The following is a 24,086-nucleotide window of genomic DNA, read 5'->3' on the forward strand; positions in this document are numbered from 1 at the left end:
TCCCTCACTTAAAGATCAGAAACAGGCTTAGGGAAGTTAAGTCACTTGCCTAAGGTTACACTGCAAGTAAATGGCAAAACTAGGATCCGAACCCATGCCTTTCCTAGTTCCTACAGCCATGCTCGCACCCACTCTTCCAGGCTGGAGAGAGACTGGGAAGAGCGAGGAGCTGCATGCTGGACCATTAATTGGGCCCTAGCTCACTTGAAGGGAGGATAAGCTGGCTGGCCCCACTCCCCAGGAGCCACAGCTCCCACCGGTTCTTGCCTCTCTGGCTCAGTCGGGTCCGCGGGAGTCCTGCGCGGCAGTCGGCAGCCCGCGGCGCGGAGCCTGGGCCGAAGGCAGAACTCGGCGGCAAGCGGCCCAAGGCTCTCCCAGCTCTGCTCCAAGGCCTGCCTTCCCAGGCCTCCCCAGCCGGTGCCCGAGGGGCGGCTCCGGGCCGACGGGAGACCAGAGTGAGACCTCCTCAAGCATCCTCTGGCGGCTGCGCCTTCATAGGATGGAGACGGCGGGGAAAGAGGGTTTAAATTTCCTTCCCGAAGCAATCGCAGGAAACTGTTTGTAGCTTAAAACTCTAAACCCCGCGCTCTCCCTCCTCCCTCCCGCCCCCGCCCTCCAGCCTCGCCCACCAGCTCCCACCATCTCGTCGCTCCTCTCCTCCTCTAGCTGCTCCCCTCCCTCTCGGGTCTCCCGCCTTCCCGGAGCACGCGCTGCCAGGGCCCGGGGTGCCGGGCGGCCAATGGCGCGGCAGCAGGACGTGATGTCAGGCGCGGCTGTAGAAAAGGCGCGGACGCTTGGCTGGCGCGGACTGCAGAGCCGGGGCTGGGCTCGGCGCGCTCTTGGAGAGCATTGCGCGCGGCTGGGCCCGCGGCCGGCGGCTCCTCCTCCCACTCTGCTCCTCCTCCTCTTTTCTCCTCCTCCACCTCCTCCTCCTCCTCCACCTCCTCCACCTCCTCCTCCTCCTCCTCCTCCTCCTCCTCCTCCTCCTCCTCCTCCTCCTCCACCTCCTCCTCCTCCTCCTCCTCCTCCTCCTCCTCCTCCTCCTCCTCTTCCTCCTCCTCCTCTTCAATTCTCCCGGTGTCTCTGCTCCGCTCGCCGGCTTCCGAGAAACCCCTACTTCAGTAGCCGACCCAGCGCCTAGGCGGGTTGCCTTGGGCTGGGGGCACATCCCGGGGAGGGGAGCGGTCCAGGCAGCTGGGCGGCCGCGGGCACCTAGTCGCTCCCGGGTGAGCCCCGACCGCAGCCGTCGCAGCCTCGGGCAGAGTTTGCGCTCCTGCTTTGCGCCGGGGGCGCCGAAGACGGGCGGGCGATGCCCGCGGCGTGAAAGCGCCCGCGGCGGGCGCTGACCTCTGCCCTGGTCTCTCGCCCCCTCCCGTACCCACCCCCCCACCCGCCCCGTGCCCTTGTGACCCTGGCTTTGGCGCCGCCGACCAGGCGCCCCGCGATGTAGCTGCCCCCGCTCCTCGGCGGGAGGCGTCCTGGCCCGCGGGCGCCCGGGGCCCGGAGCCCGGCCTGGGGGCACAGCCGAGCTCGGGCGGGGCCGGGGCCGCGGTGGCTATGCACCGGGCCCGTTAGCGCGGGGAGCGCCAGGCAGCTGAGGCGGGGGGCAAGCCCTCCCGCGGAGGAGCCGCGCCCCCGGCCCCGCCGGTCCCGCCGCGATGCTGTTCCACAGTCTGTCGGGCCCCGAGGTGCACGGGGTCATCGACGAGATGGACCGCAGGGCCAAGAGCGAGGCTCCCGCCATCAGCTCCGCCATCGACCGCGGCGACACGGAGACGGTAGGCGCACAGCTGCGGGGTCGGGGCCAAAAGCTGGGACGGGACCGGCTCGGTCTGCTCCTCTGCTCTCCTAAGTTTGGGGGCAATTTGGGGAGCGTCCTTCGTGCCGCACGGGACTGGACGCTGGGGCTCCGCGGACAGGATGCAAGGCCCGTAGCTCCCGGCTCAGGGGAAACCCGGCTGCTGGCGGAGGAGGGAAACAAGGTTGAAACCGAAATTTCAGACGCTGAGGGTGGAAGAGAGCATTTCTCCCGAAGTGGGAGCGAAGTCCTACCCGCGGCCCGATGGCTCTCTTCTCACTTCAACGGGCTCTTTGGTCGCCAGCCCTTCGCTCTCCTCCACCACTCGGCTCTGGCTGCTGGCGGCGCCGCCTGCGGCGCGGGGAAGGCGAACAAACCGGCAGCACTGGGGATCCAGCCGACTTGGGCCTCTCCCCGCCTCCTGGCAATCGGGGTTCCCGTCCCAGCGCAGTTTCAGGGGTCGAAGTCTTCTAGGCTAGGGCTTTTCGTTGTTCGCATCTTGGGCCTCCTGGCTGGCCCGACTTGGCTCGGTTAGGGCCGGGAGTTCAGGCTCTGGCCTGGCTCTTGTGGAAGGAGAGTCCGTTCGGATCTCCACACCTGGCTCCACCAGCCCAGCCCCAAATAGCCAGTTCCTTGCCTCAGACCTCCCTGGGGGCCCGATGAGCAGACGCTGCCCAAGCCGGGCCCAGAAGTGACCTTTAGAGGCCAAGGAGGTGGGGAGCACGAGCGAAGCTTCTCTGCTTGGAAAGCAAGAGCAGCAGCCCCCGTGCCTCTGCTTCTGAGCTCTTCTTCCCCAGTTAAACCCTCTCAGCCTGTCAGTTTGGTTAGGAGAGGATTTGGATTGGGCCTATCCTGCGCTCAGAGACTTTGAGGGTGCCCATGCACCCCACTCACCATCTCCCAGGACCCAAGAGGGCCCCAGACAATGTGGCAGAGGTGGTGGAGGGGCAGAGGTTGCCCCGCGATTTGCCCTGGCCTGAACCTTCGGCTTAAGGATCCAGAGATCACTGGGATTCGGGGCCAGGAGCTCCACCGAGTCTCTGGAGAGGAGTCTGTGTGGAGGGTGACTTTTAATGGTCATCTTACCCCTTTTCCTGGGACCCAGCAGAGTGGCTCCTTTAAGAAACAGTTCGGGGGAAGCTTTTGGAGGGCTTGGCTGAAGTAGCCACTGCTGCCCCCAGTCCCCAAACACAGCATGAGCCTTTCTGGGAAAAGAGCAGAGGGGACAGGAAGGGGGAGAAGTAAGGAGGAAGATCTATCCAGGCCAGCAGCCGGTCCTGGGCCTGTGGCCGGCTTGGGCTGCATGGGCGGGCCTGGGTCCTGAGCCCCCTGGATATGGGCCTTTTGGGGTGCAGGAAGAGCACCGCACACCCTGGCAGGCACCCCACCCCCACCCCCGCGTTTAGGGCTAGCTGGAGCCTCGGAGGGAGCTGCAGGTGCCCGGTTCCCCGTGGCGTGGCGGCGGGGTCGCAGGCTGACGCAGGCGCTGCGGACTCGCGCCTCCCTCCCTCCGCAGACCATGCCGTCCATCAGCAGTGACCGCGCTGCGCTCTGCGCCGGCTGCGGGGGCAAGATCTCCGACCGCTACTACCTGCTGGCGGTGGACAAACAGTGGCACATGCGCTGCCTCAAGTGCTGCGAGTGCAAGCTCAACCTGGAGTCGGAGCTCACCTGTTTCAGCAAGGATGGAAGCATCTACTGCAAGGAAGACTACTACAGGTAGCCCCCACCTCGGGACCCACTGCCCTGGGCACCCAGGACCCCTCATCTCAGATGCAATCTTCTCTGGTTGCCTTCCCTCCAGTCCCAAGGGAGGGTTCCCTGCCTAGGTCCTCCCTTCTCCAAGCCAGTACAAATTGGTTGACATCCTTTTTAAACAGCAATTTGAGGGAAATCTTGGAAAGATCTGCGAAGTGTAGGGACCCAGAGAAAAGCAGAAAGTGTCCTCTTCTTAGCTTGGACCAAAAATAAGCTCAGGTTGGGGGTCCTTGCACCCTTCTCCCTTTGAAGTTTCTTGGGTCAACTAGAGGGAACAGAAACAGGCACCCCCCCCCCCCCAAACCCAGGCAGTCTAGGCTGGTGTGGAACAAAGTTGGAGGGAGAGCTGGGGGATTGGGTGCATTTCCGGGTCTTTCCTGGAGATGGGAGTGAAAACTGGCCAGGACTGAAGAACGGGAATCACTAACAGACTCCAGGTTCCTTGGTTCTCCTCTCTGGGTTTAGGGTTAGGTCTGCTTATTCTCTCTCCCTCTTTCTTTCTTTCTTCCTCTCCCTTTCTCTCTGTCTGTCTGTCTGTCTCTCTCTCTCTGTCTCTGTGTTTCTTACAAATTACAAACGTCTGTAGGATGCCCAGGCACTGCTGTGGAGGGCAGGATTAGAGGTTGAGGAAGGGGTAACTGGGAAGTTCCCCTTACTCCCGAGCAAAGGCTTTCCTAGGGCTTGCTCAGACTCTGGGTAAAGTCTTTGTAGGCACGAAAATGGTTAAGGGAAACTATATTTCAGGGTAGGACCAGACCTGGGCCAAAATCTAGTTCCATCTTCCCCCCATCCTCCAAGTTAAGACCTGGTTGCCAGTCTTGAGGAGTGGAGTTCCGCCAGTGGCAGCAATGGCACTTGGAGGAGGGATATGGGGGGGTACCCAACCGTGTGTCCCCACAGTCCCTCCCTCGATGGTCCCTACAGGCGGTTCTCTGTGCAGCGCTGCGCCCGCTGCCACCTAGGCATCTCGGCCTCGGAGATGGTGATGCGAGCTCGGGACTTGGTTTATCACCTCAACTGCTTCACGTGCACTACGTGTAACAAGATGCTGACCACGGGAGACCACTTCGGCATGAAGGACAGCCTGGTCTACTGCCGCTTGCACTTCGAGGCGCTGCTGCAGGGCGAGTACACCGCGCACTTCAACCACGCGGATGTGGCAGCCGCAGCGGCGGCAGCTGCCGCGGCCAAGAGCGCGGGGTTGGGTGCAGCCGGGGCCAACCCTCTGGGTCTTCCCTACTACAATGGCGTGGGCACGGTGCAGAAGGGGCGGCCGAGGAAGCGCAAGAGCCCCGGGCCCGGGGCGGACCTGGCGGCCTACAACGCTGGTGAGTGCGAGGCGCCCCGAGCGCCCCGACGGGTTGAGGGAAAGTGCACTGCGTCAGCGGCCAAGAGCCGAGTGAATTTCAGTGTCTTATACATGTATACTTATAGCACTCTGGGTACTCCAGCCTTTAGCTTCCCCAGGCCCACCGGACGACCTGGCAGAAGGGACATTAGCTCCCTGGGCTCCAGCCCTTGCGCTCTCGGCTGGAGCGGGAGGAGAGGGTGCATTAATGGTCCTGATGCTCTGGGTGCAGGACCATGTCGCTGAGAAATTTTTTAGAAACAGCTTTTTGGTTTGGGCCTTTTACCCACTTTGCTGTGCAGAAAGTGCAAGGATAGAGAAAACAAGGCAGAGCCGACACCAAACAGGCTCTAGGTTGGCGTGGCTGAGGGAGAGGATCTGGGGCGATGGATGAGCGAAGCAGAGCGGCGGGGGTCCCAAGAGAAAGCACTGGCTGTGGCCTCGGGCACCGAGCTTGGCCTGGCCTGCAGCCGGGGTCATGCGAAGTGTCCTGAGTGCGGCAGGCTCGGGAAACTTGGGCCCAGGAGCCTTTGAGAAAAAGTGGGTCGTAGTGTCCCACCCAATCCTCCTGCTCTGCCAGGTCTCGGTTTCCCCCCGGGGCTCTTCCTCCGAGTTCCGGGTGACAGCGGGGCGCTGGGATGAGAGCCGCGACCCTCCAAAGTCGGCGCCCCGGGTTGGGACCCAGTAGGCCTGGCCTTGCGCCGGGGTAGGGTGGAGGACTTGTTTCGCATTTCCGGCATCTTTGAACCCCGGGTTGTTCCGGGAGAGGCTCTGCCCCCTCTCGCGTCCCTCCACGCTCAGGACAGCTGCGGGGGTTCTGAGGCCCGGCAAATTGAACCATTAACATCTGCCCGAAGTCTGCACGGCCGGGAAAGGTTTATGACTCCCTGGGCTTCTGAACTTGATAGAGTTTATTTGCAATTACTTTCTTTATTTCGTCTGCGACAGAATTGGATTCGGAGACTTTGTTTTCTTTCTCCTTTTCCCCTTAGTCCAATGCACAAGTGGAAACAAAACAAAACAAAAACCCTGAACTGTGCGGAGAGGGCTGTGGTGGGGAAGAAGTCAGGATTATTTTGATTTTTAAAAATCTGAGCTGGCTCGGGGCGGGGGGCGGGCGGGGGGTGGGATGGGAGGCGGGTGGGGATCCCCTGTTCGCTCCAACGAAGTTGCTTGTTGGGTGATCGTGGGGCATGTGTGTCTTGGTGTGCGGAGCTGGGAGGAAAATACAGCCCCCAGTCTGGTAAATGGTGAGGGGGCTGCGGCCAGGTCTGCGAGGTGGATTTAATATTTGTTGAAGGCTCTACCAGAGATGCGGCTCTCCAAAACTTCCATCCCTCGTCACCCACCACCCTGAATAGACCACACGGAGTCCAGATCAGGTCCCCCAAAACAAGGCCGGTCTATTTATCAAGTGGGGTCGGCCTCCAGTAGGAACAGCAGGCGGGCTGGGCCACAGGGCGCGTGGTGGTTGGGAGCGGGATTATGTTTTCCCGGGCAGACAGGTTCGCAACCGGGTTCGCAACTGAAAGGTAGGAGGTACCGAGGTGTATTTGTGCTTTTTGCTGCTCCGCCGCCCTCCCTGGCGAGGCCGCGCCGCACCGAGCAAGATGTGGCTGGAGGCTGAGTTTCAGAGGAGCTGGCACCTCTACGAGACTTCCCCACGCATGCCATCTCGTCATTTTCTCTCTGGTCCCTGTCTTCCTTTTTTTTTCCTTTCGGCTCTCTAGGCGCCACTTTCTCTCTCTGCGTGCGTCTCCCGTTTCTCTGTTCCTGTCTCTTTCTCTCCCGACGCTCACGTCTCTGGCCTTGGCCCGGGCTTAACCGCGCACTGCGTGCCGCCGGTGGCTTTGCGGCGCGCTTACTCGGGGCTCCCGGGACTAGGTTGGGAAAAGGGGGAGCCTCCCTCGCTGCTCCAGCCCGGCCAGGCCTCCCCTGGTCTGGCTGCTGTCCCCCTCCCTCCCCTCCCGGCGCTGGCAGGAGAGAAATGGCCGCAGTGTGGGCCGCGGGGCCGCTGGGACTGGAAAGAGGGCCCGGTGGAGGGTGAGATTTCGGACGTGTGTCCGGGCAAGTGTGTGTGTGCGTGTGTGCGTGATTCTGACTGTGAGGACTCGAGCTTGTTTGTGTGAGTGTCCCGCACCCAGGGGCCCAGCCACACGGACCCCCTGCAAAGCCCATCGCTGTGGGGGACAGTCCGGTGGAGGAGCGGCGGCACCTCACTACAGCGCGGTGAGCTCGGGCGGAGTGGCGAGGGGGCGCCGTCGGTGCGCCCGGCCCTTCGCTCGGGGAAGGGCAGTCAGAGCGGCGGGGCCGCAGGGTCGGAAAGTCCTTCCGGGGCGATGACCGCGGCGGTCCTCCTCTGGCTGCCCCTCTGGTCCGAGAGCGCAGCCCAGGTCCCAGAGGCGGAACTGAAACCTATCCCACCCCAGAGCGTGGCTGCCCGCCGGCCGGGGTCGCGGACAAGGCTGCCGGAGCCCGTGAGGGGCCCGGGCCGCACGCTTTGCGCCCGGGTTTGCGCGCCGCGGCCACGGGAGTCCCGCGCGGACCGGCCGGATGCCCGGGCCTCCCCCAGCCCCAGCTTTCTGTGTGTGTGTGTGTGTGTGCCTGGCGGCGTAATTACTGATTTGATTCCAATCCATTATTTAGACAATTGAACCTACAATCTAGTCTTTAGTAAAATGAGGCGAAGTCAGATTTGATTACAGGTTCAGTCCCAGCGACAAGAGCTCGAAACCCGATGGGTTAATAACAGATCACGAGTAAATTATTCATGATTTTACGAGCTCTTTAGCTCCATTGAATCGGCCTAATTGAGAGGAAAAAAAAAAAGGAGAGCGAAAGCTTGGTCCTCCCCCTCCCCTCATCCCCTTGCTCCTCCCTGGACCCAATCCTGGGGAACCGTGATCCTTCTGGGGAGCTGGGGGCGAGAGTGCGGGGCTTGGGGCACCGACCAAATCTGGGCTCAACAGCCTCTTTGCCCCCAGCGCAGCCCCCTGCCCCAGCCGCTGGCCGGCCTCGGCCTCCCTGCCTTGGGCCGACTCCTTTTCTGCCCTCCTCTCCTTTTCTCCCTTTCCCCTTTTCACCGCTCCCCAGCCTGTAACAGCTTCGAAAAAGCCACCCCGCAGGGACCCAGTCTCCCTGAGACCTGGGATTCAGTTCCGTGGCCTGGACCCTCCACCACACAACATCCCTACTATTTCCGGGCCTTGCTGTCCCCTCAGGCTCTCTCTGTGTCTCTCCTGGTTTCTTTCTGTCTTTGTAGCTGGTTCTCTCTGGTTCTCTCCATATCCACTGCTTTCTTTTCCTCTGCCTCTTCTCTCTTTTTTCCTGGCTCTGTCCATTTTCCCTCCCTACCATCTCTCCTTTTCTCTCCATTCTCTCTGTCTTTCTACATCTGTCCCTTTCTTTCCTTTCTCTGCCCTTTCTTTCTCCCTCCCCCAACCACCTCCCCCCATCTAGGCCTCACTCAGGGCACGTCCCTTGGGTTCGTGGGGCGCCAGGGTCCCCATGGAGCTCATTAACAGCAGCAAGGCCCAGGCAGGGGCTGGGCGGAGGAATGGGCCCAGAGATCCCCTGTGGGGAGGCCTGCCCCCCCCTCCCGTGGAGCTGGGGACTAGGGGCAAGAAGAGGGTTGCTCCCCACAGTGGGGGCAGGGCAGTTTCCATGGATCCCATTCGGAGTCATTCTGTGATCCCCTTTAAATTGCTGGATCCTCGTTCTTCACTCTGAGCACTCTCAGTGGGAGTAGCCTGGCTGGAGGACTTGGGTGCCTGGGTGCCTATGGGAGGAGCCCTTAGGAGGTGTAGCCACTTGCTGACAACTCCTAGGTTAGGGACAAGACCAGCATCTTGTGAAATTTTTCTGTAAGGGACCACTCCTCACTTGGACAGGGGAGGAGTAGGTCACCAGGAGAGCAGGAGTACTTCTGAGGTAGTATTGCCAGATAAAATGCAGGACTCCCAGTTAAATCTGAATTTTGGGTAAACGACAAGTAAATTTTTTTAGTGTAAGTGTATCCCATACAACATTTGAATTTTAAATAAACAATGAATAATTTTTTAGTATGAGTGTATGCCATGCAATATTTGAATTTTAGGCAAACAGCAAAGCAGTTTTCAGTACAGGTATGTCCCATGCAATATTTGAGACATCATACTAAAAAAATTTTTATTGTTTATCTGAAATTCAAATTTAACTGGACAATCTGTATTTTTATTTGCTAAATCTGCAGCTCTATTATGGGCACGTGATGAGACAGGAGATATATTCCCAGTTGCCCACTTTAGGGGGAATGAATTAATCTCTTATGAGGCATTCCCCAAAGTAAGCCTTATGTGTGGAATGGCTCAGGATGTATTGAGGGGATCTTGGAGAGGGGTCCTGCGTGTCCCCATCAGCCACCAGGTTGCTAAGCAACTTCCTGAGGCCCAAGTTTTCCATCCCTGTCCCCCACCCCGGTGCCTTCCAGGCATTGGCAGGCCCAGCTGGGCCCCTTCTGGATGGGGACGGGCTCCCCAAAGAGTCATGCTTCATCTTTGCCTGCCTTTATGGTGTAGGGGAAAGAAACAGCAAGGAGGCAAGCACTGCAGTGTTGAATCTAGGCTCAGCCATAACCAATGGTGTGGCTTTATTTTCCTTAGCATTAGCTTCCTCATCTCTAAAATGGGGTGAATAGCAGTAGCCACCCCTTGGAGCAGTAGTGAAGCCCCCCTCCGCCCATGTATGTAGAGCCAAAGGCATACCCTGGGTGTGGCATACATGTTCATTTCTTCCTCCAGCTTCCTTCCCTTTTGGTTAGAACTCTGCCACTCCATGAGATTTCCAAAGATAGCTTTACCTCCCTGCCTCAATCACCTCATTTGTCAAACTGGGAAACAGCTGCCTCATAGGGCAGTGGTGAGGATTAAGCTACAAAATACAATTTCCAACCTTCGACCCAGTGCCCGCGGCCCAGGGCTAAGGGATCGTGCCAGTACCTTTGGTTGTAGGAACTGATGAGGGAGAACTGAAAGTGAGTGGAGAGTATGGAAAGTGAGTTGAAGCCTGTGACTTCCAGGTGCCTGCCCGAGACACTGTGTGGGGGGAAGGGTCAGGGGAGACTGGAGACTGCATTCCTCCTTAGGGAGTGCAGGGAGAAACGGGGAGATCATGGGCCTGCTTCTGCAGTCAAGTGACTTCCCTTTCGGGAGCCTCAGTTTCAATATCTGTAAAAAGGGGGAAATAATGCTTGGCTCAAAGGGTTGTTTTGAGGATGAAAATGTGCATGTAAAGCCCTTTAGCACATCTTGTGGAGTTGAATGTCATTGACAAGTTGTAGCTGTTGTTATTATTACTATTATTATTGTAACATGATGGCTCAGAATGGTTTTTGGATTCTCCTAGAGCTGGGTTTGAATCTAGCATTTCCTAGCTGAATGACCCTGGGTAGATGGCTCTCAACCTCAAACTCCCCTATAAATCTATAAAATGGGATAATATCTCCACCTCACCAGGGTGCAGCACCCACCGTGTGGTTCTGAGGCTAGAAACATTTGGCGAAGCGTGGGGTGGGTGTGGACTTAGCAGTGTTGTGGGGGTCCGGGCCAGGAGGTTCACCTGCTGCCTCTGCGTTCCTTCCACAGCCCTGAGCTGCAACGAGAACGATGCGGAGCACCTGGACCGCGACCAGCCGTACCCGAGCAGCCAGAAGACGAAGCGCATGCGCACCTCCTTCAAGCACCACCAGCTTCGGACCATGAAGTCTTACTTTGCCATTAACCACAACCCCGACGCCAAGGACTTGAAGCAGCTCGCGCAAAAGACGGGCCTCACCAAGCGGGTCCTCCAGGTCAGCCAGGCCGGGGCTAGGGGTGGGGGCATCTGTGGCGTCAGGACCTGGGGTGGAATCCCACAGTGGCCGTGGGCCTTGGAAGGACCTTCCGCTCTATGTCCGCCTATCTCTTTATCTTTCTCTGTTCTCTTTCTCCATCTCTTCAGTCTATCTCTAGCTGTATTTCAATCTTTTTTTTTTTCCATTCTAACTTTGTCTTCTCTCCTTCAAGTTTTGTCCCTCAGTGTTTCTGTTTTGTGTCTGTGTGTCCCTCTGTCCTCTTTGTCTACACACTCAGTCTCTTTTCTTTCTTGTAAGCAATTCTTAGTTGCTATTTATTACCCAAGTGACACTCAAATATGCTCATGTTGTAAAAGGTTCAAGCATTTCAGTTAAACCAGAGCTTCCCCCCACACCCCCACCGGCAACCTTGGCCCCTTAAACCAGGATGCCCGTCCAAGGCACCTGCTGTTAGCCATTTGCTCCTTCTGCTTCTTGTTCCTCACTTGCTCTCTCTAGTTTCTCTCTCTCTCTCTCTTTCTCTCTCTCTCTCCTGTTTCTCTCTAGATTTACCTTCTGTTTCTTTGTTGCTTCTCAGACTCTCCCAGAAGCAAGGTTTGTAAGGGAGAGGGATTAGGGCAGATCCCCTGGGTGGAAGTAGATGGGTGCCTCTGAAAACAAGCAGCATTGCACTTGTATGTGAGGGTGCTTTCTTGATAGAGAGAATCCAGAGCTTTCACCAGATACCCTAAGGGTCTGTCCACCACCCCCAAAATGTTAAGAACCCCATTTGGGGATACAGGTATCCCAGCTGCCTGTATGACCCAAACTTGTGGCAGAGCCTTGGGTCACCACTTTTAAAATCTTCAGCTCCTCCTCTTACTCATTTCATGGTCCTGGGCAAGTCACCTAACTCCTCTGAGCCTCAGTTTCCTTGTATGTGAAATGGGCACAAGAAATTACACTGAAGGCTTATTGGAGGAGCAATTGAGATAATGTAAGTGCCCATCACAGTAGCTGACAACCGCTCAGTGGATGGTAGCTAGGATAACATTAACTAGAATAATCAGTTGACTGATATTAACTAGTATAAACAATTATTCTGGTGGTTGGACTTCAGTTTCCACATCTGTACAATGATAAGGTGGGAGAATAGCTCCCTTTATAGCTAGTTTAACCAATTTATTCCTCAGAACGTGTGACTGTAGGGATAACAATGCACATTTTTGGGTAAGAAAATCGAGAGATGAAGTGAGTTGACTGTGGTCCCACAGCAGGAGGAGTGGTGCTGGAATCTGAGGGCAGGCCAGTGCGACCGACCCCCTAGCCCTAAGTCTTTGAGGACTGAGGGCCCGGGGGTGGGTGGCGACACCGAGTGGGTGAGGGTGATGGTGACGACACCGAAGGCTGTGAAGCCACCCTAAGCTTTCTTGCGAGTCTGTTAGAACTTTTAAGAAAGCATTTTGGAGGTGACATTGGTGGCGGGATGGGACTGTGACGCGGGCGAGGGTCCGCAGATCTCCGGGAAGCCTGGAGTCCGGGCGCCCAGGCTCCCGGCTGCCGGCCAGGCGCAACGCGATGGGTCTGGCGCAGCTTGGTCTCGCGCGGTCTCAGTGACGTAGCGGAGGGAGCTGAGGACCCGCCAATGAGACGCCGATGCGCCTCTCTGGGCCCGCCCCCCGCCCTGGAGTTCCCCGCAGGCCCCGCCCCTCCTGTTTGGGATCCGTTTTGCCCAAGGTCCCTCTGACCAGGGCACTAGAAGAGGCGGCCCCTTGGGGTCTCAGATCCCGCTGGCCCGTTTTCCTCCGACTTTTCCTTTTGGGGATTAGGTCGGGCGACTCTTCTTGGCGCCCCCTCTGTTCCTCAGCCCTGGGCGAATTTGGACGCAGGATCTGTGGTTGCTGCCTTTTCTCTGGTTAGTAGTCCTTCCTCTCTCTAGATGCCCTTATGGTGAGTTGGTGGGGGAAAAGGGATCCGTGAAAAAAGCCCTAAGAGCAGGCAGGGGCAGGAACAGGGACTTGAAGTCAGGCAGAGCTGGGTTCCGTTCTGCCCGTCTACTCACTGGCAGTGTGTCTTGCACAAATTAGTTACCCTCTCTGAGCCATAGCTTTCTCATCTGTAAAATGGGCACCATTAGGGCACATACCTCGCCAATTATCCAGATTAAGTGAAACAAAGAGTAAATGTCCATGGTTGGGTCTGAATCTGGGGTGGGGAGCTGATCTCTGCTGGCCTCTGTAAGGCAGGAAGCTTGATTTAGGAACACATTGGATTTCCAGCATAGTTATCTCTCATTCTTTCATCTGACCAAATAGCTATTGGCACCAGGCCCTGGGGACACAGAGGTGAATGAACCACAGTCCTAGCCCTGAAGAAGTTCACCTATTAGGTGTCGAGACAGACCCACAATCAGTTTCCCCATAGTGTGATCAGTCGGGAGGGAGTTTCTATGGGAGACCAGGGGAGAAACCAATTACCTACCCTGTATGTGAGGAAGGGCTCATCTGTGTGACCTGGGTCTAGACTTGCTCTTCCTCCCCTAGAATCCTGAGCCAGGGCTGTTCACACCTGCATGCCCTCTCCACCATGGGGACTCAGAAAAGCCAGGGCATGGGACTAGTTGAGAGAGAGAATCACTGATAGAAGCACTAATCAATAAATGTTTGAGTGCTCTACTATGTGTTGAAAGACTCATGAAGTACACTTGCTCATTGAGTCCTCGCTATCAGGCATCATGATCCCTTCTCCTCCACTGTACAGATGGGAGAACACTGAGACCCAAATGATTTCCACTTGCCCCAAGTCACACTTTGCTGGTAGGTAGCAGAGCTGGATCCAAATCCAGGCGCGTCTGATCAGTGGGCCTTGCCCTTTCTCCTCTAAGCCAACCCAGCAGTGACAGCCTCTGAGTGTGAGTATCGTTTATGGCCTGTACGTTGTTGGGGTGAGGGCAGTCATACCCACAGGACACATCAGACCCCTGTTCTCCCTCCTCCCAGACCTCCCAATCTCCTGCACAAATGCTTAGTATTCCCTAACAGCACAGCAGCTCATGATTATGCAGCAGTTTGCAAAGCCTTGTTTTTCCAGCCACTCGTCTTCCTTACCTTAATATTTTCCTGCCCATTTTACAGATGAGAAGCTTAAGAACTAGTGAGGTGAAGTGATTTACTTGAGGACACAGGAGCCAGGCATTGACAGGGTGGGGCTCTCTCCCAGGTGTTCTGACTACTGATGGGCCAGCTAGGGGAGATGGGATGGGGGCAGTTTGGGGCGAAGCAGCTGGTGGTGTGGCTTTGGAAGGTAACATAGAGATTAAAGTCCTTTCTGACATAACAACAATGTGATTTGGGCACTTTAACTTCTCCTCTCAGAGCCCAATTCCTTGTCTTTGAAGTGGAGATGATAATAGCTTGTACCTTGAGGATTCCTGAGGATTGAGACAATGAATGGGAAGGCTCCAGCATGGTGCCTGCTGGTACAAAGTAGACAAAGTAGGTGCCCATGAAATGGCTTCTCATCACTGGCTACACAAGCTTAATTGTGCTAGGCCTCGGGTGCCCCCTGCAGGTTGTGGTCCACCTCGACCCTGTGGAGAGAGTCTGAAGGGCAGGGCAGGTTGAGGTTGAGGCTGAGTTCGCAGAAGTGGATGAGGTAGGGGCGTGTGTGCGTGCGTGTGTGTGTGTGTGTGTGTGTGTGTGTGTGTGGCAGGCCCCGGTTATGAGCGAGTGACTTAACCTCTCTAAGCTTCAGCTATGAAATGAGGATGATAACAGTGCTTCACTAGGTGGTTGCAAGGAGTAAATAAGATGACATAAAGTGTAATTTATAAAGTGTATATGAGGGACTCAAAAATATTAATTTCATACACATTTACCTAGTAAGGTTCAGTCTACCATCCCCTTTTGCACACATTTAGAAATTTTAATTATCTTCATTTTGCAGATGAGGAAACTGAGGTTCAGAGAGGCTAAAACCCTTGCACTGAGGCTCACAGCTAATAAGGCTCACAGCTAATAAGTGAGGCTCACAGCTAATAAGTGATGGGAGGGGTCAAGCCCAGATTGGTTTGATTCCACAGCTCTTTCCAATATGGCACAGTGTAGGGATTGGGATTCTCAGCGCCCCCTCCCCTTGGATGTAGCTGCCGAATGCAGCAGGACAGATGGGGGACAAGGGGAGGAGTGAGTCATAGATGCCATGTCTTGGTAGGAAAGCAGGAATTCTGTTGTAAAGCCCTAGGGGTGTAAAAAGTGCTCAGAATTGTCACCAGAAGCAGCAGCATGACAATCACAGTACTCACTTGTCACCAGTGGGCAAGGTGACCGGGAGACAGAATGGCTCCTTGGACCGAAGTCCATTAAGACATTAAGCTTTACCAGTTCTTGGAGAGCATTGCTCAGCACATCCATGCGCCTCTGCATTGCCTCTCTTCCTTCCTGGGGAAGGATTAGGAAGGCAGAATATTAAGGTGCCCTAGGCTGGGGAAGGGGCTGGTGAGCTGATGGATTTGGATGGGTGAACGTCTCCTTAGGGGTTCCCAGTGTGACTTTGAAGGAAAATACATTTTAACAACCAGCAGTTTAAAAGCATTCTTCAGATGACCAGTTAGTCATCATTAGCCTATGTGAGAGCTCAAGAACTGAGGACACTAGCTTTCCTCCATTCACTCACTTCAACAAATACACTGACCTGCCGTGTTCTGGGCGGGGCATGAGGTACTGAGGATTCAGTGATGACCCTGGCAATGAACAGGCCCGGCTGGAATGTACAGTCCACAGGGGAGACAATGTCCAGCAAGGTACTTTATAAATAATTAAAATGGTGATAAGATTGACCTCTGTATTTTTCTGTATATTTGAAATATCTCATAGTAAAAATACCTTTAAATGATTCCAGGGCCAAATAAGTTTGGGAAATGCCAAAGGTTGACTGCATCCTTCTCTTAGAGATCAGAGCACACTGGCATTAATACAGGCATTGAGAAATCTTGAAGAGATTCAGCTTTGTCTAGTCCAACATTTCCCAAGTGTATTTGGCCACAGAACCCTTATTTAACTCTTGACAAAAATAAAATAGAAGAAGTGCTAGGATGGAAAAATCTAGGAGTGCAACGAGAGCATAAACACGGGGACCTGACCTGGGGAGGGAGGTGGTCAGGAGTGGCTTCCCTGAGGAGGTGAGGTTTAAACTAGGACTTCAGTTCATTGAGCCTCGGCTTCCCCACCCGTAAAATGGGGAGAGTGAGCATTGTTCTGCATGTCATTTGCACAGGGCTGTACAGAGTGTTTGATCTAGTCACGGATGGTTGAAGTTGGATGGAATTTCATAGGTGATTTGGCCCAAATCTCTCCGTTTAGAAGAGAGGAAACTGAAGCCCAGAGAGGTGGAGCGACTTGTTCAAGGCCCCAGAGCAAAGTAGTTGTAGCCCTGGAACTGGACCTAAGGGGTCCTGATATCCAGTCCACTGCTCATTATTTTTTATTCTTTAAAGAAAACTTTCTTTAAAGTTTATAAAATAATAGAACCACCATACAGGCAGGTTAGAAAACTAGGGGGGAAAGTTACCCACATGAAGACACAGGAAACCAGTAATCCAGGTGTGCAGTTTGGAAGTTAAGTAGTGGGTAGGGGCGTGGGCCCAGCTTGCTGGGATGCACATCTCATCTCTGTGTCTTTGGCTGGGCTCTGGGCCTCAGTCTCCTCACCTGATGATAATATCAGTGCTGACCTTGTAAGGCACTAACAGGAGTTCATATGTGTAAAATCCTTAGAACGTTGCTTAGACGTTGCCTTCTGAGTGAATAATATTGGTCGTTATTATTTGCTTTATGAAGTTGCAATACCAGAGGATGTCATTTTGTTATCCTTTTTTTTCCTCACATAACATTCGTCACAAGGCATTTCCTCTGCGACTGCGTGGAGTGGCTGTGTGGTGACTTCCACTTGTCCCGTCTGGTCAGATGCTTTGGATGCAGCCATTGGTTTTGATGTCATAAAAAGAAACCGCCAGTGGACATTTTTGGTCTTGAAGCGTTTGTATTTTGGCTGGTTTCCTTAGTGGCCCTGGAGGGGATCTGTGGGGCAGAGTGGGTTTCCCACTGACCCTCCTGGTCTCCTTGATGAAGGAATCCTGGGGAAGGGGATTTGTGAGGCAAAGCTCAGCCTTCAGGGCCAGGGGGTGTCTGAGGAGGAGCCATGTAACCATGTGGGCTTCCTCCTCCACCCAGGACCTACTGGGGATCCCCTGGGCACCTGACTGAGGCACTCCCTGGAGATGAAGAGAGAGGGCTGTCAGTTTAAGAAGATGGGTGGGTAGAGCAGATCATCTTCCTTGTTGCAGCTGCCAGAGAATCGCAGCCTGTCAGCACTCCAAGAGGCCACAGAGATCATGTGGTGTGGTCCAACTCCCTTGTTGTACAGGTAGGGAAACTCAGGCAGACCCAGAGGTAAGGGACTAGCAGGGGTCACTTGATTGGTCAGTGGCAGAACCAGAGCTGGAAGCTACAGCCTGTGCTCTTTCCACAACATCATAGTTGCTTCTGTGTTTATTCACTCATTCATTCATTCATTCATTTATTCACTGACTCACACCGGATCATGTGGTAGGGAAAGCATGGACTTTTTATGGCAGATAATCCTGGATCTTAATCTCAGTTTGGCCTCTGTGTGACCTTGGGCAAGTGACTTTGCCTCTCCAAGCCTCTCTGGTTTTAAATCTATAAAGTGGGGATAATGATAGTACCTCCCTACTTGGCCTAAGATAACCTGTGACCGTGCATGTTAGAGGATGGCTGGGTGCCCGGCATGAAGAGGTCTGTAAATGTTATCTGTTAGTATTACTATTAACTCAATGCACGTGACTGATTCTTAATCTTTGCCAGTCCCTCTGCCATATCCCCAGGGATATAAAGATGACTTAGACAAGGTCCCTGTCCCAACAACCTCTTGGGAGGGGATTTTTTTTGAAATACCCAGGAGAATTCTGGTGAAGCCTGGCTTAAGGTGAGAAACAAACTCCACACAAACCCCCGCAGCAGATGGCTTTTAGTTGAGTTGTTGACTTTCATCCACCTGATTCCCAGCGCCTCAGATTCGGTAAAGCAGAGAAGGCAGTTGTGGAAGATGGTGTCATTGTTTACAAACCTCTGTTAGGGGCAATGCCAGAGAAATAGCAAACAGCCAGCAACTAACTGTTCCAGCCCTTCCCAAGGGCTTGGAGCCCCGGACCGATGGGCGATGCACTGCCCCCGGGGCTTCCCGCTCCTGCTACCACTTGGAGAGTCAGGCCCACAGGACGCTCACAGGGCCACACATGCTCAGGACAGGACGGTGGCAAGAGTGTCACAGCTCCAGGCTTCCTCATCCCCAATCTGCAGTGTTACTTTGGGGAAGTCGCCTCTTCTCTCTGAGGGTGTCTGGGGGCTTTCTCCATCATTTTCTCCGTCGGTCATTCTCTGGGCCAGACGGACACAGAGTCCCACCTCTGTAGATTCCTGCAGGCCGGGCAGGGAAGGAGCCCCCATCGCAAGAAGTGCCTGTCGAGGCTGGTCTTAGAAGCACTGTACTTATTTGCAAGCCCCCAGAAGAGGTGATGGGCTTGCTTTGGGCAAAGGCCAGGGAAAATGTGCTTTCTTCCTGGAAAGGCCAGCGGGAGAGAGCTTTGTTTCCCAACTTCACAGGGTCTGCATCTCCCTCCTGACTCCAGGATTCTAAAGGCTGTGCTTTTTAATTGAGCGCAAGTTATATCAGGCCACCAAAAAGAGGGTTTGAGGCCACAGGCCCCTGGAGCTGGGGTGGTCCCCAGGGGAGGGTGGGGCCGAGGGCTGGCCCTTCCGATCCCTGTCTGAGACACTGGGAAGACAGGAGATGCAGGCGCACCTGGAAGGACGCAGCTGGACACCCTAGAATCTGTTCAGTTCCCCAAGGCCCTCTGTTTTACCGGGAGGCTTCCGGCGAGCGTTTTCTTCACGCAAAGGGAAGGGAAGGGGCCCTGCCCTTTGGGCTTTTTTCTCTGGGAGATACAACCTCCCACCCCATCCCCCAACTCTCCTCCCCCCAGATTTTCTTGGCTTCTCCCAAAGTACTTTGAGGACCTCGGGGTACAGCGGGATCTCTCTGTGCAGTTCGATGGGTGGGCATACTGGCTGGGGGGTGCTGTGTAGATAAGTGTCGATGCTTCGTGTGTACAGGCTTGTGTGCAGTGGTCTGGGTGCGAATGTGTGCGTGTGTCGGTGCTCAAGGGAAAATGAAAGCAAACCCTTATTCTCTCTCTTGGGCATTCTTTTCACACAGAGCTCAGTAACTGGGCCCCCCACCCCACCTCCCTCGTAAAGGATACTGGGACATGGCAGGTCGGGAGAGGGAATCTTTCATCGGGCAGCTCTTCCCATTCTGTCCACTCCGCCCTGAGACCTGAAACCCAGTGGTCCAGGATGCTGGCGGCTTCTCCAGCAGATAGCGGCAGGGATTAGGAGCTGCGTCTTTCTCTTCCTCTTAGTAACTCTTTATTGACTGATTCCTGTGTGTTCTTTACATCGTTCTGGTATTTCCCAGACTTGCCATGAAAAACTTGAAAAATGGTACCCACAAGAATTTGTGGGATCTCTTGCCCGCTTAAAGGCGACTGCCAAAAAAACGAACCTCTCAACCATGGTGGAAAATGATCGAGATTCGGTTTGTGTGAATCTCCCAGAGCAGAATAGAAATGCTATGTGAGCCACATATGTAATTTTACATTGAAAACTGTCCAGTAGCCACATTAAAAAAGCAAAAAGAAACCTGTAAAATTAATTTTAAGGATATATCCTGTTTGGCCCAATATGTCCAATATATTGTCATTTCAACATGTAATCAAAATAAAAATTACCATCGAGATATTCTACTTCCTTCAGATCTGATGTGGTTCTCACCTATAGACCAGCCGTCTTGGGGCTAGCCACATTTCAAGTGCTGGGTGGCCACATGTGGCTAGTGGCTACAATATTTGAGAAACTTCTAACAGAAGGGGAAACCCAGTAAGAGGCAATTCGAGGAAAGGACATTTTTATTGTATTAACAATAAAAATACAAAACAAAATATTGCCAGCTCAACTTTTTAATACACAGCTCCCCCACCCCCCCACCCCCATTCCGGCAGAACACCGATTGGCATCTCTGAGTTAAACAGTCCGGAGGCATGCTCTGCCCTTCTTCTCCTCGTCCTGCCCGCCTTCCTCTGACCAGCCCTTCCCTCTCCCCCACGCAGGTCTGGTTTCAGAACGCCCGGGCCAAGTTCAGGCGCAACCTTTTACGGCAGGAAAACACTGGCGTGGACAAGTCGACGGAGGCGGCGCTGCAGACGGGGACGCCGTCAGGACCGGCGTCGGAGCTGTCCAACGCTTCGCTCAGCCCCTCCAGCACGCCCACCACCCTCACAGACTTGACTAGCCCCACCCTGCCGACTGTGACATCCGTCTTAACTTCTGTGCCTGGCAACCTGGAGGGCCACGAGCCTCACAGCCCCTCGCAAACGACTCTTACCAACCTTTTCTAATGATTCTCGGCCCCCCGCCCCCGCCCCACAATTTCTTTAAAAAAGAAATTATCTTTAGTTGAATTCCAAGTGTATTTTAAAATAGAGGCTTTGAGCAACTAACTAACCACATTTTAGGATCTCGCCTGGAAAATGAGGAAGAAAATAACTACGCCCCTTGCAGACACAGCGGTGTGGACTGGAATTACTTGGAAGATCTATCTGCAACACAACATTTGTGTCACTGTACAGTTTTGTGGACTGAGCGAGGAAAAACAACAAATAATTTAAGTTGGCTAGAGCTTCTGTATTTTCAAAGACTGCCACGTGCCTTAGGAATACTGTTTTATCTCCATACTTTGGATGACTTGTTCATTTTTCTCTCCCTCTTTTTCTCTCTGTATATTTATGACCAGAGCAAAAATGTAAAAAAAAAAAAAAAAAAAAGTTTGTTACTTTGAATAGTCCTAAAAAAGAAAAAAAAAAAAGGAAAAAAATCAAACCCCCTCCAACAGTCGCTTTGTTGTTTTAGAATTTTAAGGTGGAAGTCTGTTCAAATATCAGAATTTGTAAAATCTAACCAGTAATAAAACCACTTACTGAAACTAGCTGGTGCCACTGCTGTTCAGAGGTGTGCCGAGTTCACAGGACTTAAGAGTCTTACTGAAGCCCAGAGATCAATTCCAAGGTCTTCCCCTATTTATAATAATTTATAATATTTGCGAGGACCCTCTTTTGTGCCAGACTTTGGGCTGCTTGTTGGGATCCAGAGATGAAGTAGACACAGTCCCTGCCCTTAAGGAATTTAGAGTGGAGGCAGAGACAGACAAGAGATCATCTTAGCACGTGTGCTAAGTGGGGAGCATGTAAGCAAAATACCATTCATTCATGCATGTGTTCTTTCAAATATTAAATAAGCATGCCCTGCTGGATCCTTTGACAAAGCTCAAAGGTCATTACACTTGCCTCTTCTGCTCTTCCCTGGGCTGGAAGGGTATGTCAGGCAATGAGGGAGGCCTTTCCCCATGAGGAGTGAACGCTGTCACCAAAGGGCAGCATAAGCTCAAGTTTTCCTAATATAAGACACAAAATTTCAAAATCTTCCAAGAGGGCAAAACCAAATGAATTTGGTTCCTTTACTAAAGCTTCAGGTAACCTCAGAAGCCCAGAGAAAAGATGCATCCAGAGAGGATGGAGGTTGAGAGCCAGGCAGAATGAGGTTGGAATCTCTACTGTGGAGCAGCGTGAGCTGAAGGAAGTCATTTCACCTCTCCAGGCCCCAGTTTCCTCAGCTGGAAGGTGACAGTCATGACCTTTATATGACAGTTGTAGTGAGGGTGAAGTGAGGTGTGTTGCGGGGCCCAGCAGAGGGCCTGGCATGTAGGAGCTCAATATATTTTATGGAATGACAAGTGACACGTCAGGACCTTGCAGGTGGAGAGCAGGAATGTGTGTATCCAGGCACTGCCTGTCATTGCTGGATGCATCAAGCAGGTGTGACGTCTGTCCACTGAGCATCTTATACCTCTCCTTTCTTGCCCTGAGACCTACTGCAGAGTACTCTGTTACCAGCTTGATCGAATGCCAGCCGTCGTCTAGCAAAATGCCCCACAGTGCCCACCAATTTGAAAACCCAGAGGGAAAATCATAGCTGCTTTGAGGAGAACACAGCCAGGCAAGGTTGGGCAGGGCAGCAATCCAGCCCAGGACTGTGGTCCCTCTCCCTTCCTCCTCCTGCCATCATGATTGGGACCATGTGGGGAAAGGGAGTAGGGCAGGAATGGGTTGAAAGTACGTAAAGCCTGAAGCGACTCACTTTCTGAAATGTTAAACACACACACACACAGCACTATTGTTTCTATTGCAATTTAATGCCTGGCAAATAGTAGGAGCTCAATAAATTTTTTGTAAACTTTTATATTGATGTATAATGTGCATAAAGGGCACATTTCTGAAATGAACAGCTTGATTGCTGTTTTCCAAATGAACACACCCATGTAACCACCACCCAGATCAAGATACAGGACATTTACAGCACCCCGAAGTCTCCCTTGGGCCCCCTCCCTGTCAACCCCTCCCAAGGTAGCTCCTATTCTGACTTGTAGCACCATGGATTAGTTTTATCTGGTTTTGATTGATACATTTTTGCTGAATGAAGTCAGGATTGCCCAAGATTAACCACCTTGCCTGGGGTCAGGCAGCTAGTGGTGGAGGAGCCAGGGTTTGAACCAGGTCTGTCTCCAGATGCCAAGCTCTCAACCTCAAGCAGACACATTCGTAGTCACACATCCAAGCATGTGGGTTAAGAGCCTCAACTTTTCTATCTGTCAAATAGGGTAACAGAATCTACACCTCCTTGATGACTAGGTAAGAGAATGCAAGCAGAGGGCCTGGCCCGTGGACAGCCACACAGATATAGCCCGACTCCAGGTACTCCCAGGGACCCACAGACACAGGCACACTCTTGAGGCTCTAATGGATGGATAGACCCACAGGCTAATGTGCTCACACCCAGACAGCCCCACACAAAGACGCACGTGCAGAAATCTAGCAGATAGACATAAACAGGCCCAGACGCTCACAGATCTATCCAGACAGACACCCAGAGCACCCCACACAGGGAGACCCGCATACAAACCCAGATTGCACACGTGCAAACATTTGCAGGCACCCAGATGCCCCCACATAACCCGGCTGTGCTCCTTGCTCAGGCCTGGACAGACCTGAGTCCGATCCCTATCTTGTCTGTCAGCACTGCCACCCAGAGGGAGCAGGCCCTGGAATGATGCCCAGGGGTCCCCTGCCCTCTACATGGGAGCAACTTTGGAAGCAGGGCCTGCTGTTGGGCCAGGGATGGGGGGTGCTGTGGAGAAGGCACTGCTCTCCCCTGAGTCCAGACTGAGAGCACCACACACAGAATGAGACACTCAGAGAGAGTGACAGAGACGGGGAGATGGGGAGAGAGGCAGAGAAAGAGTGAGACACAGGCAGAAAGGGACAATGACAAAGATGTGCACAGACGCAGAGACAGAGAGAGATGACAATGGGGACAAAGATACAGGGCAGAGAGGCGGATCCGCAGTGGACTGGGAAAGAGAGATGGAAAGAGAGAGAACAGCCACAGAGCAGTGAAGAGGCAGAGAGACAAGAGACAGGGATCCAGGTTAAGAGACAGAGTCAAAGTCACAGGTGGAGAGATGACAAGATGGAGAGAAAAGCAGATGGAGATAGAGAAGACCCAGAGAGAAAGGGAGATCCTGGGACAGACTCAGAGGCTGACAGAGACCTTGACAGAGAGACAGAGCGAGAGGAATAGAGATGGTCGTTTTGAACTGGTGAATAGTGACACTCAGAGAGGGAGAAGGTGGCACCAAAAGGACAGCACAAATAAACAGAGACTCAGACTGGAAAGCAGGCACTCGGTGGGGCAGGGGATGAGGCTGGGCTTAGGCTGCCAGCCCAGCGCTGTCCCCTGGTGATGGGAGGGAGGGAGAAGACGCTGTCATCACTGCTACCTGAGACTCTGGGGCAGTGTTGCCACCTCCCTGCATGCTGGCTCCAGAGGGGACCAAGGAACCATCACCAAAACCTTTTGGTCTCCAACCTGCTGTGAACATGGAGAGCCTCCTGGTTCTGGGGACCTATACCCAGGCCTGGCATTAGGCAGTTTGCAGGGGCTGAGGTTTTGACAATGACTGTCCCCTGCCCTGTCTCATCCTATGAAGTCTCCTTTTCCCTAGAGAGGGGAGGCCTGGGGCAGATGGAAGAGACCTTCCACAGTCTTCTCTGCTTTGCAAGAATTCTGGCAAGGTACTTAGCCACTCTGAACCTCAGTATCTTAATCTGTAAAATGGGGCCA

The 24,086-nt window shown here is 53.8% G+C and overlaps 1 protein-coding gene across 1 annotated transcript; it reads left to right on the forward strand.

Annotated features, from left to right (window-relative positions):
• The first annotated feature begins 1,051 nt into the window (after positions 1-1,051).
• Positions 1,052-21,024, forward strand: LHX2 (LIM homeobox 2). Its single transcript, XM_033858575.2, has 5 exons — positions 1,052-1,778; positions 3,315-3,517; positions 4,481-4,884; positions 10,526-10,731; positions 19,961-21,024. The coding sequence occupies exons 1-5, from the start codon at positions 1,659-1,661 to the stop codon at positions 20,246-20,248; spliced, it is 1,221 nt and encodes a 406-aa protein (XP_033714466.1). The 5' UTR covers positions 1,052-1,658; the 3' UTR covers positions 20,249-21,024.
• Positions 21,025-24,086: the final 3,062 nt, after the last annotated feature.

The sequence above is a fragment of the Tursiops truncatus genome, chromosome 6 (genome assembly GCF_011762595.2).
Source record: "Tursiops truncatus isolate mTurTru1 chromosome 6, mTurTru1.mat.Y, whole genome shotgun sequence".
Classification (NCBI taxonomy): domain Eukaryota; kingdom Metazoa; phylum Chordata; class Mammalia; order Artiodactyla; family Delphinidae; genus Tursiops; species Tursiops truncatus.

Excerpts from the sequence above, each read along its gene's own strand:
- LHX2 (XM_033858575.2), top strand. The coding sequence starts at position 1,659 with ATGCTGTTCCACAGTCTGTCGGGCCCCGAGGTGCACGGGGTCATCGAC. Across the intron at positions 1,779-3,314 it reads ACCGCGGCGACACGGAGACG|ACCATGCCGTCCATCAGCAG; the intron begins GTAGGCGCACAG and ends CTCCCTCCGCAG. Across the intron at positions 4,885-10,525 it reads CCTGGCGGCCTACAACGCTG|CCCTGAGCTGCAACGAGAAC; the intron begins GTGAGTGCGAGG and ends TTCCTTCCACAG.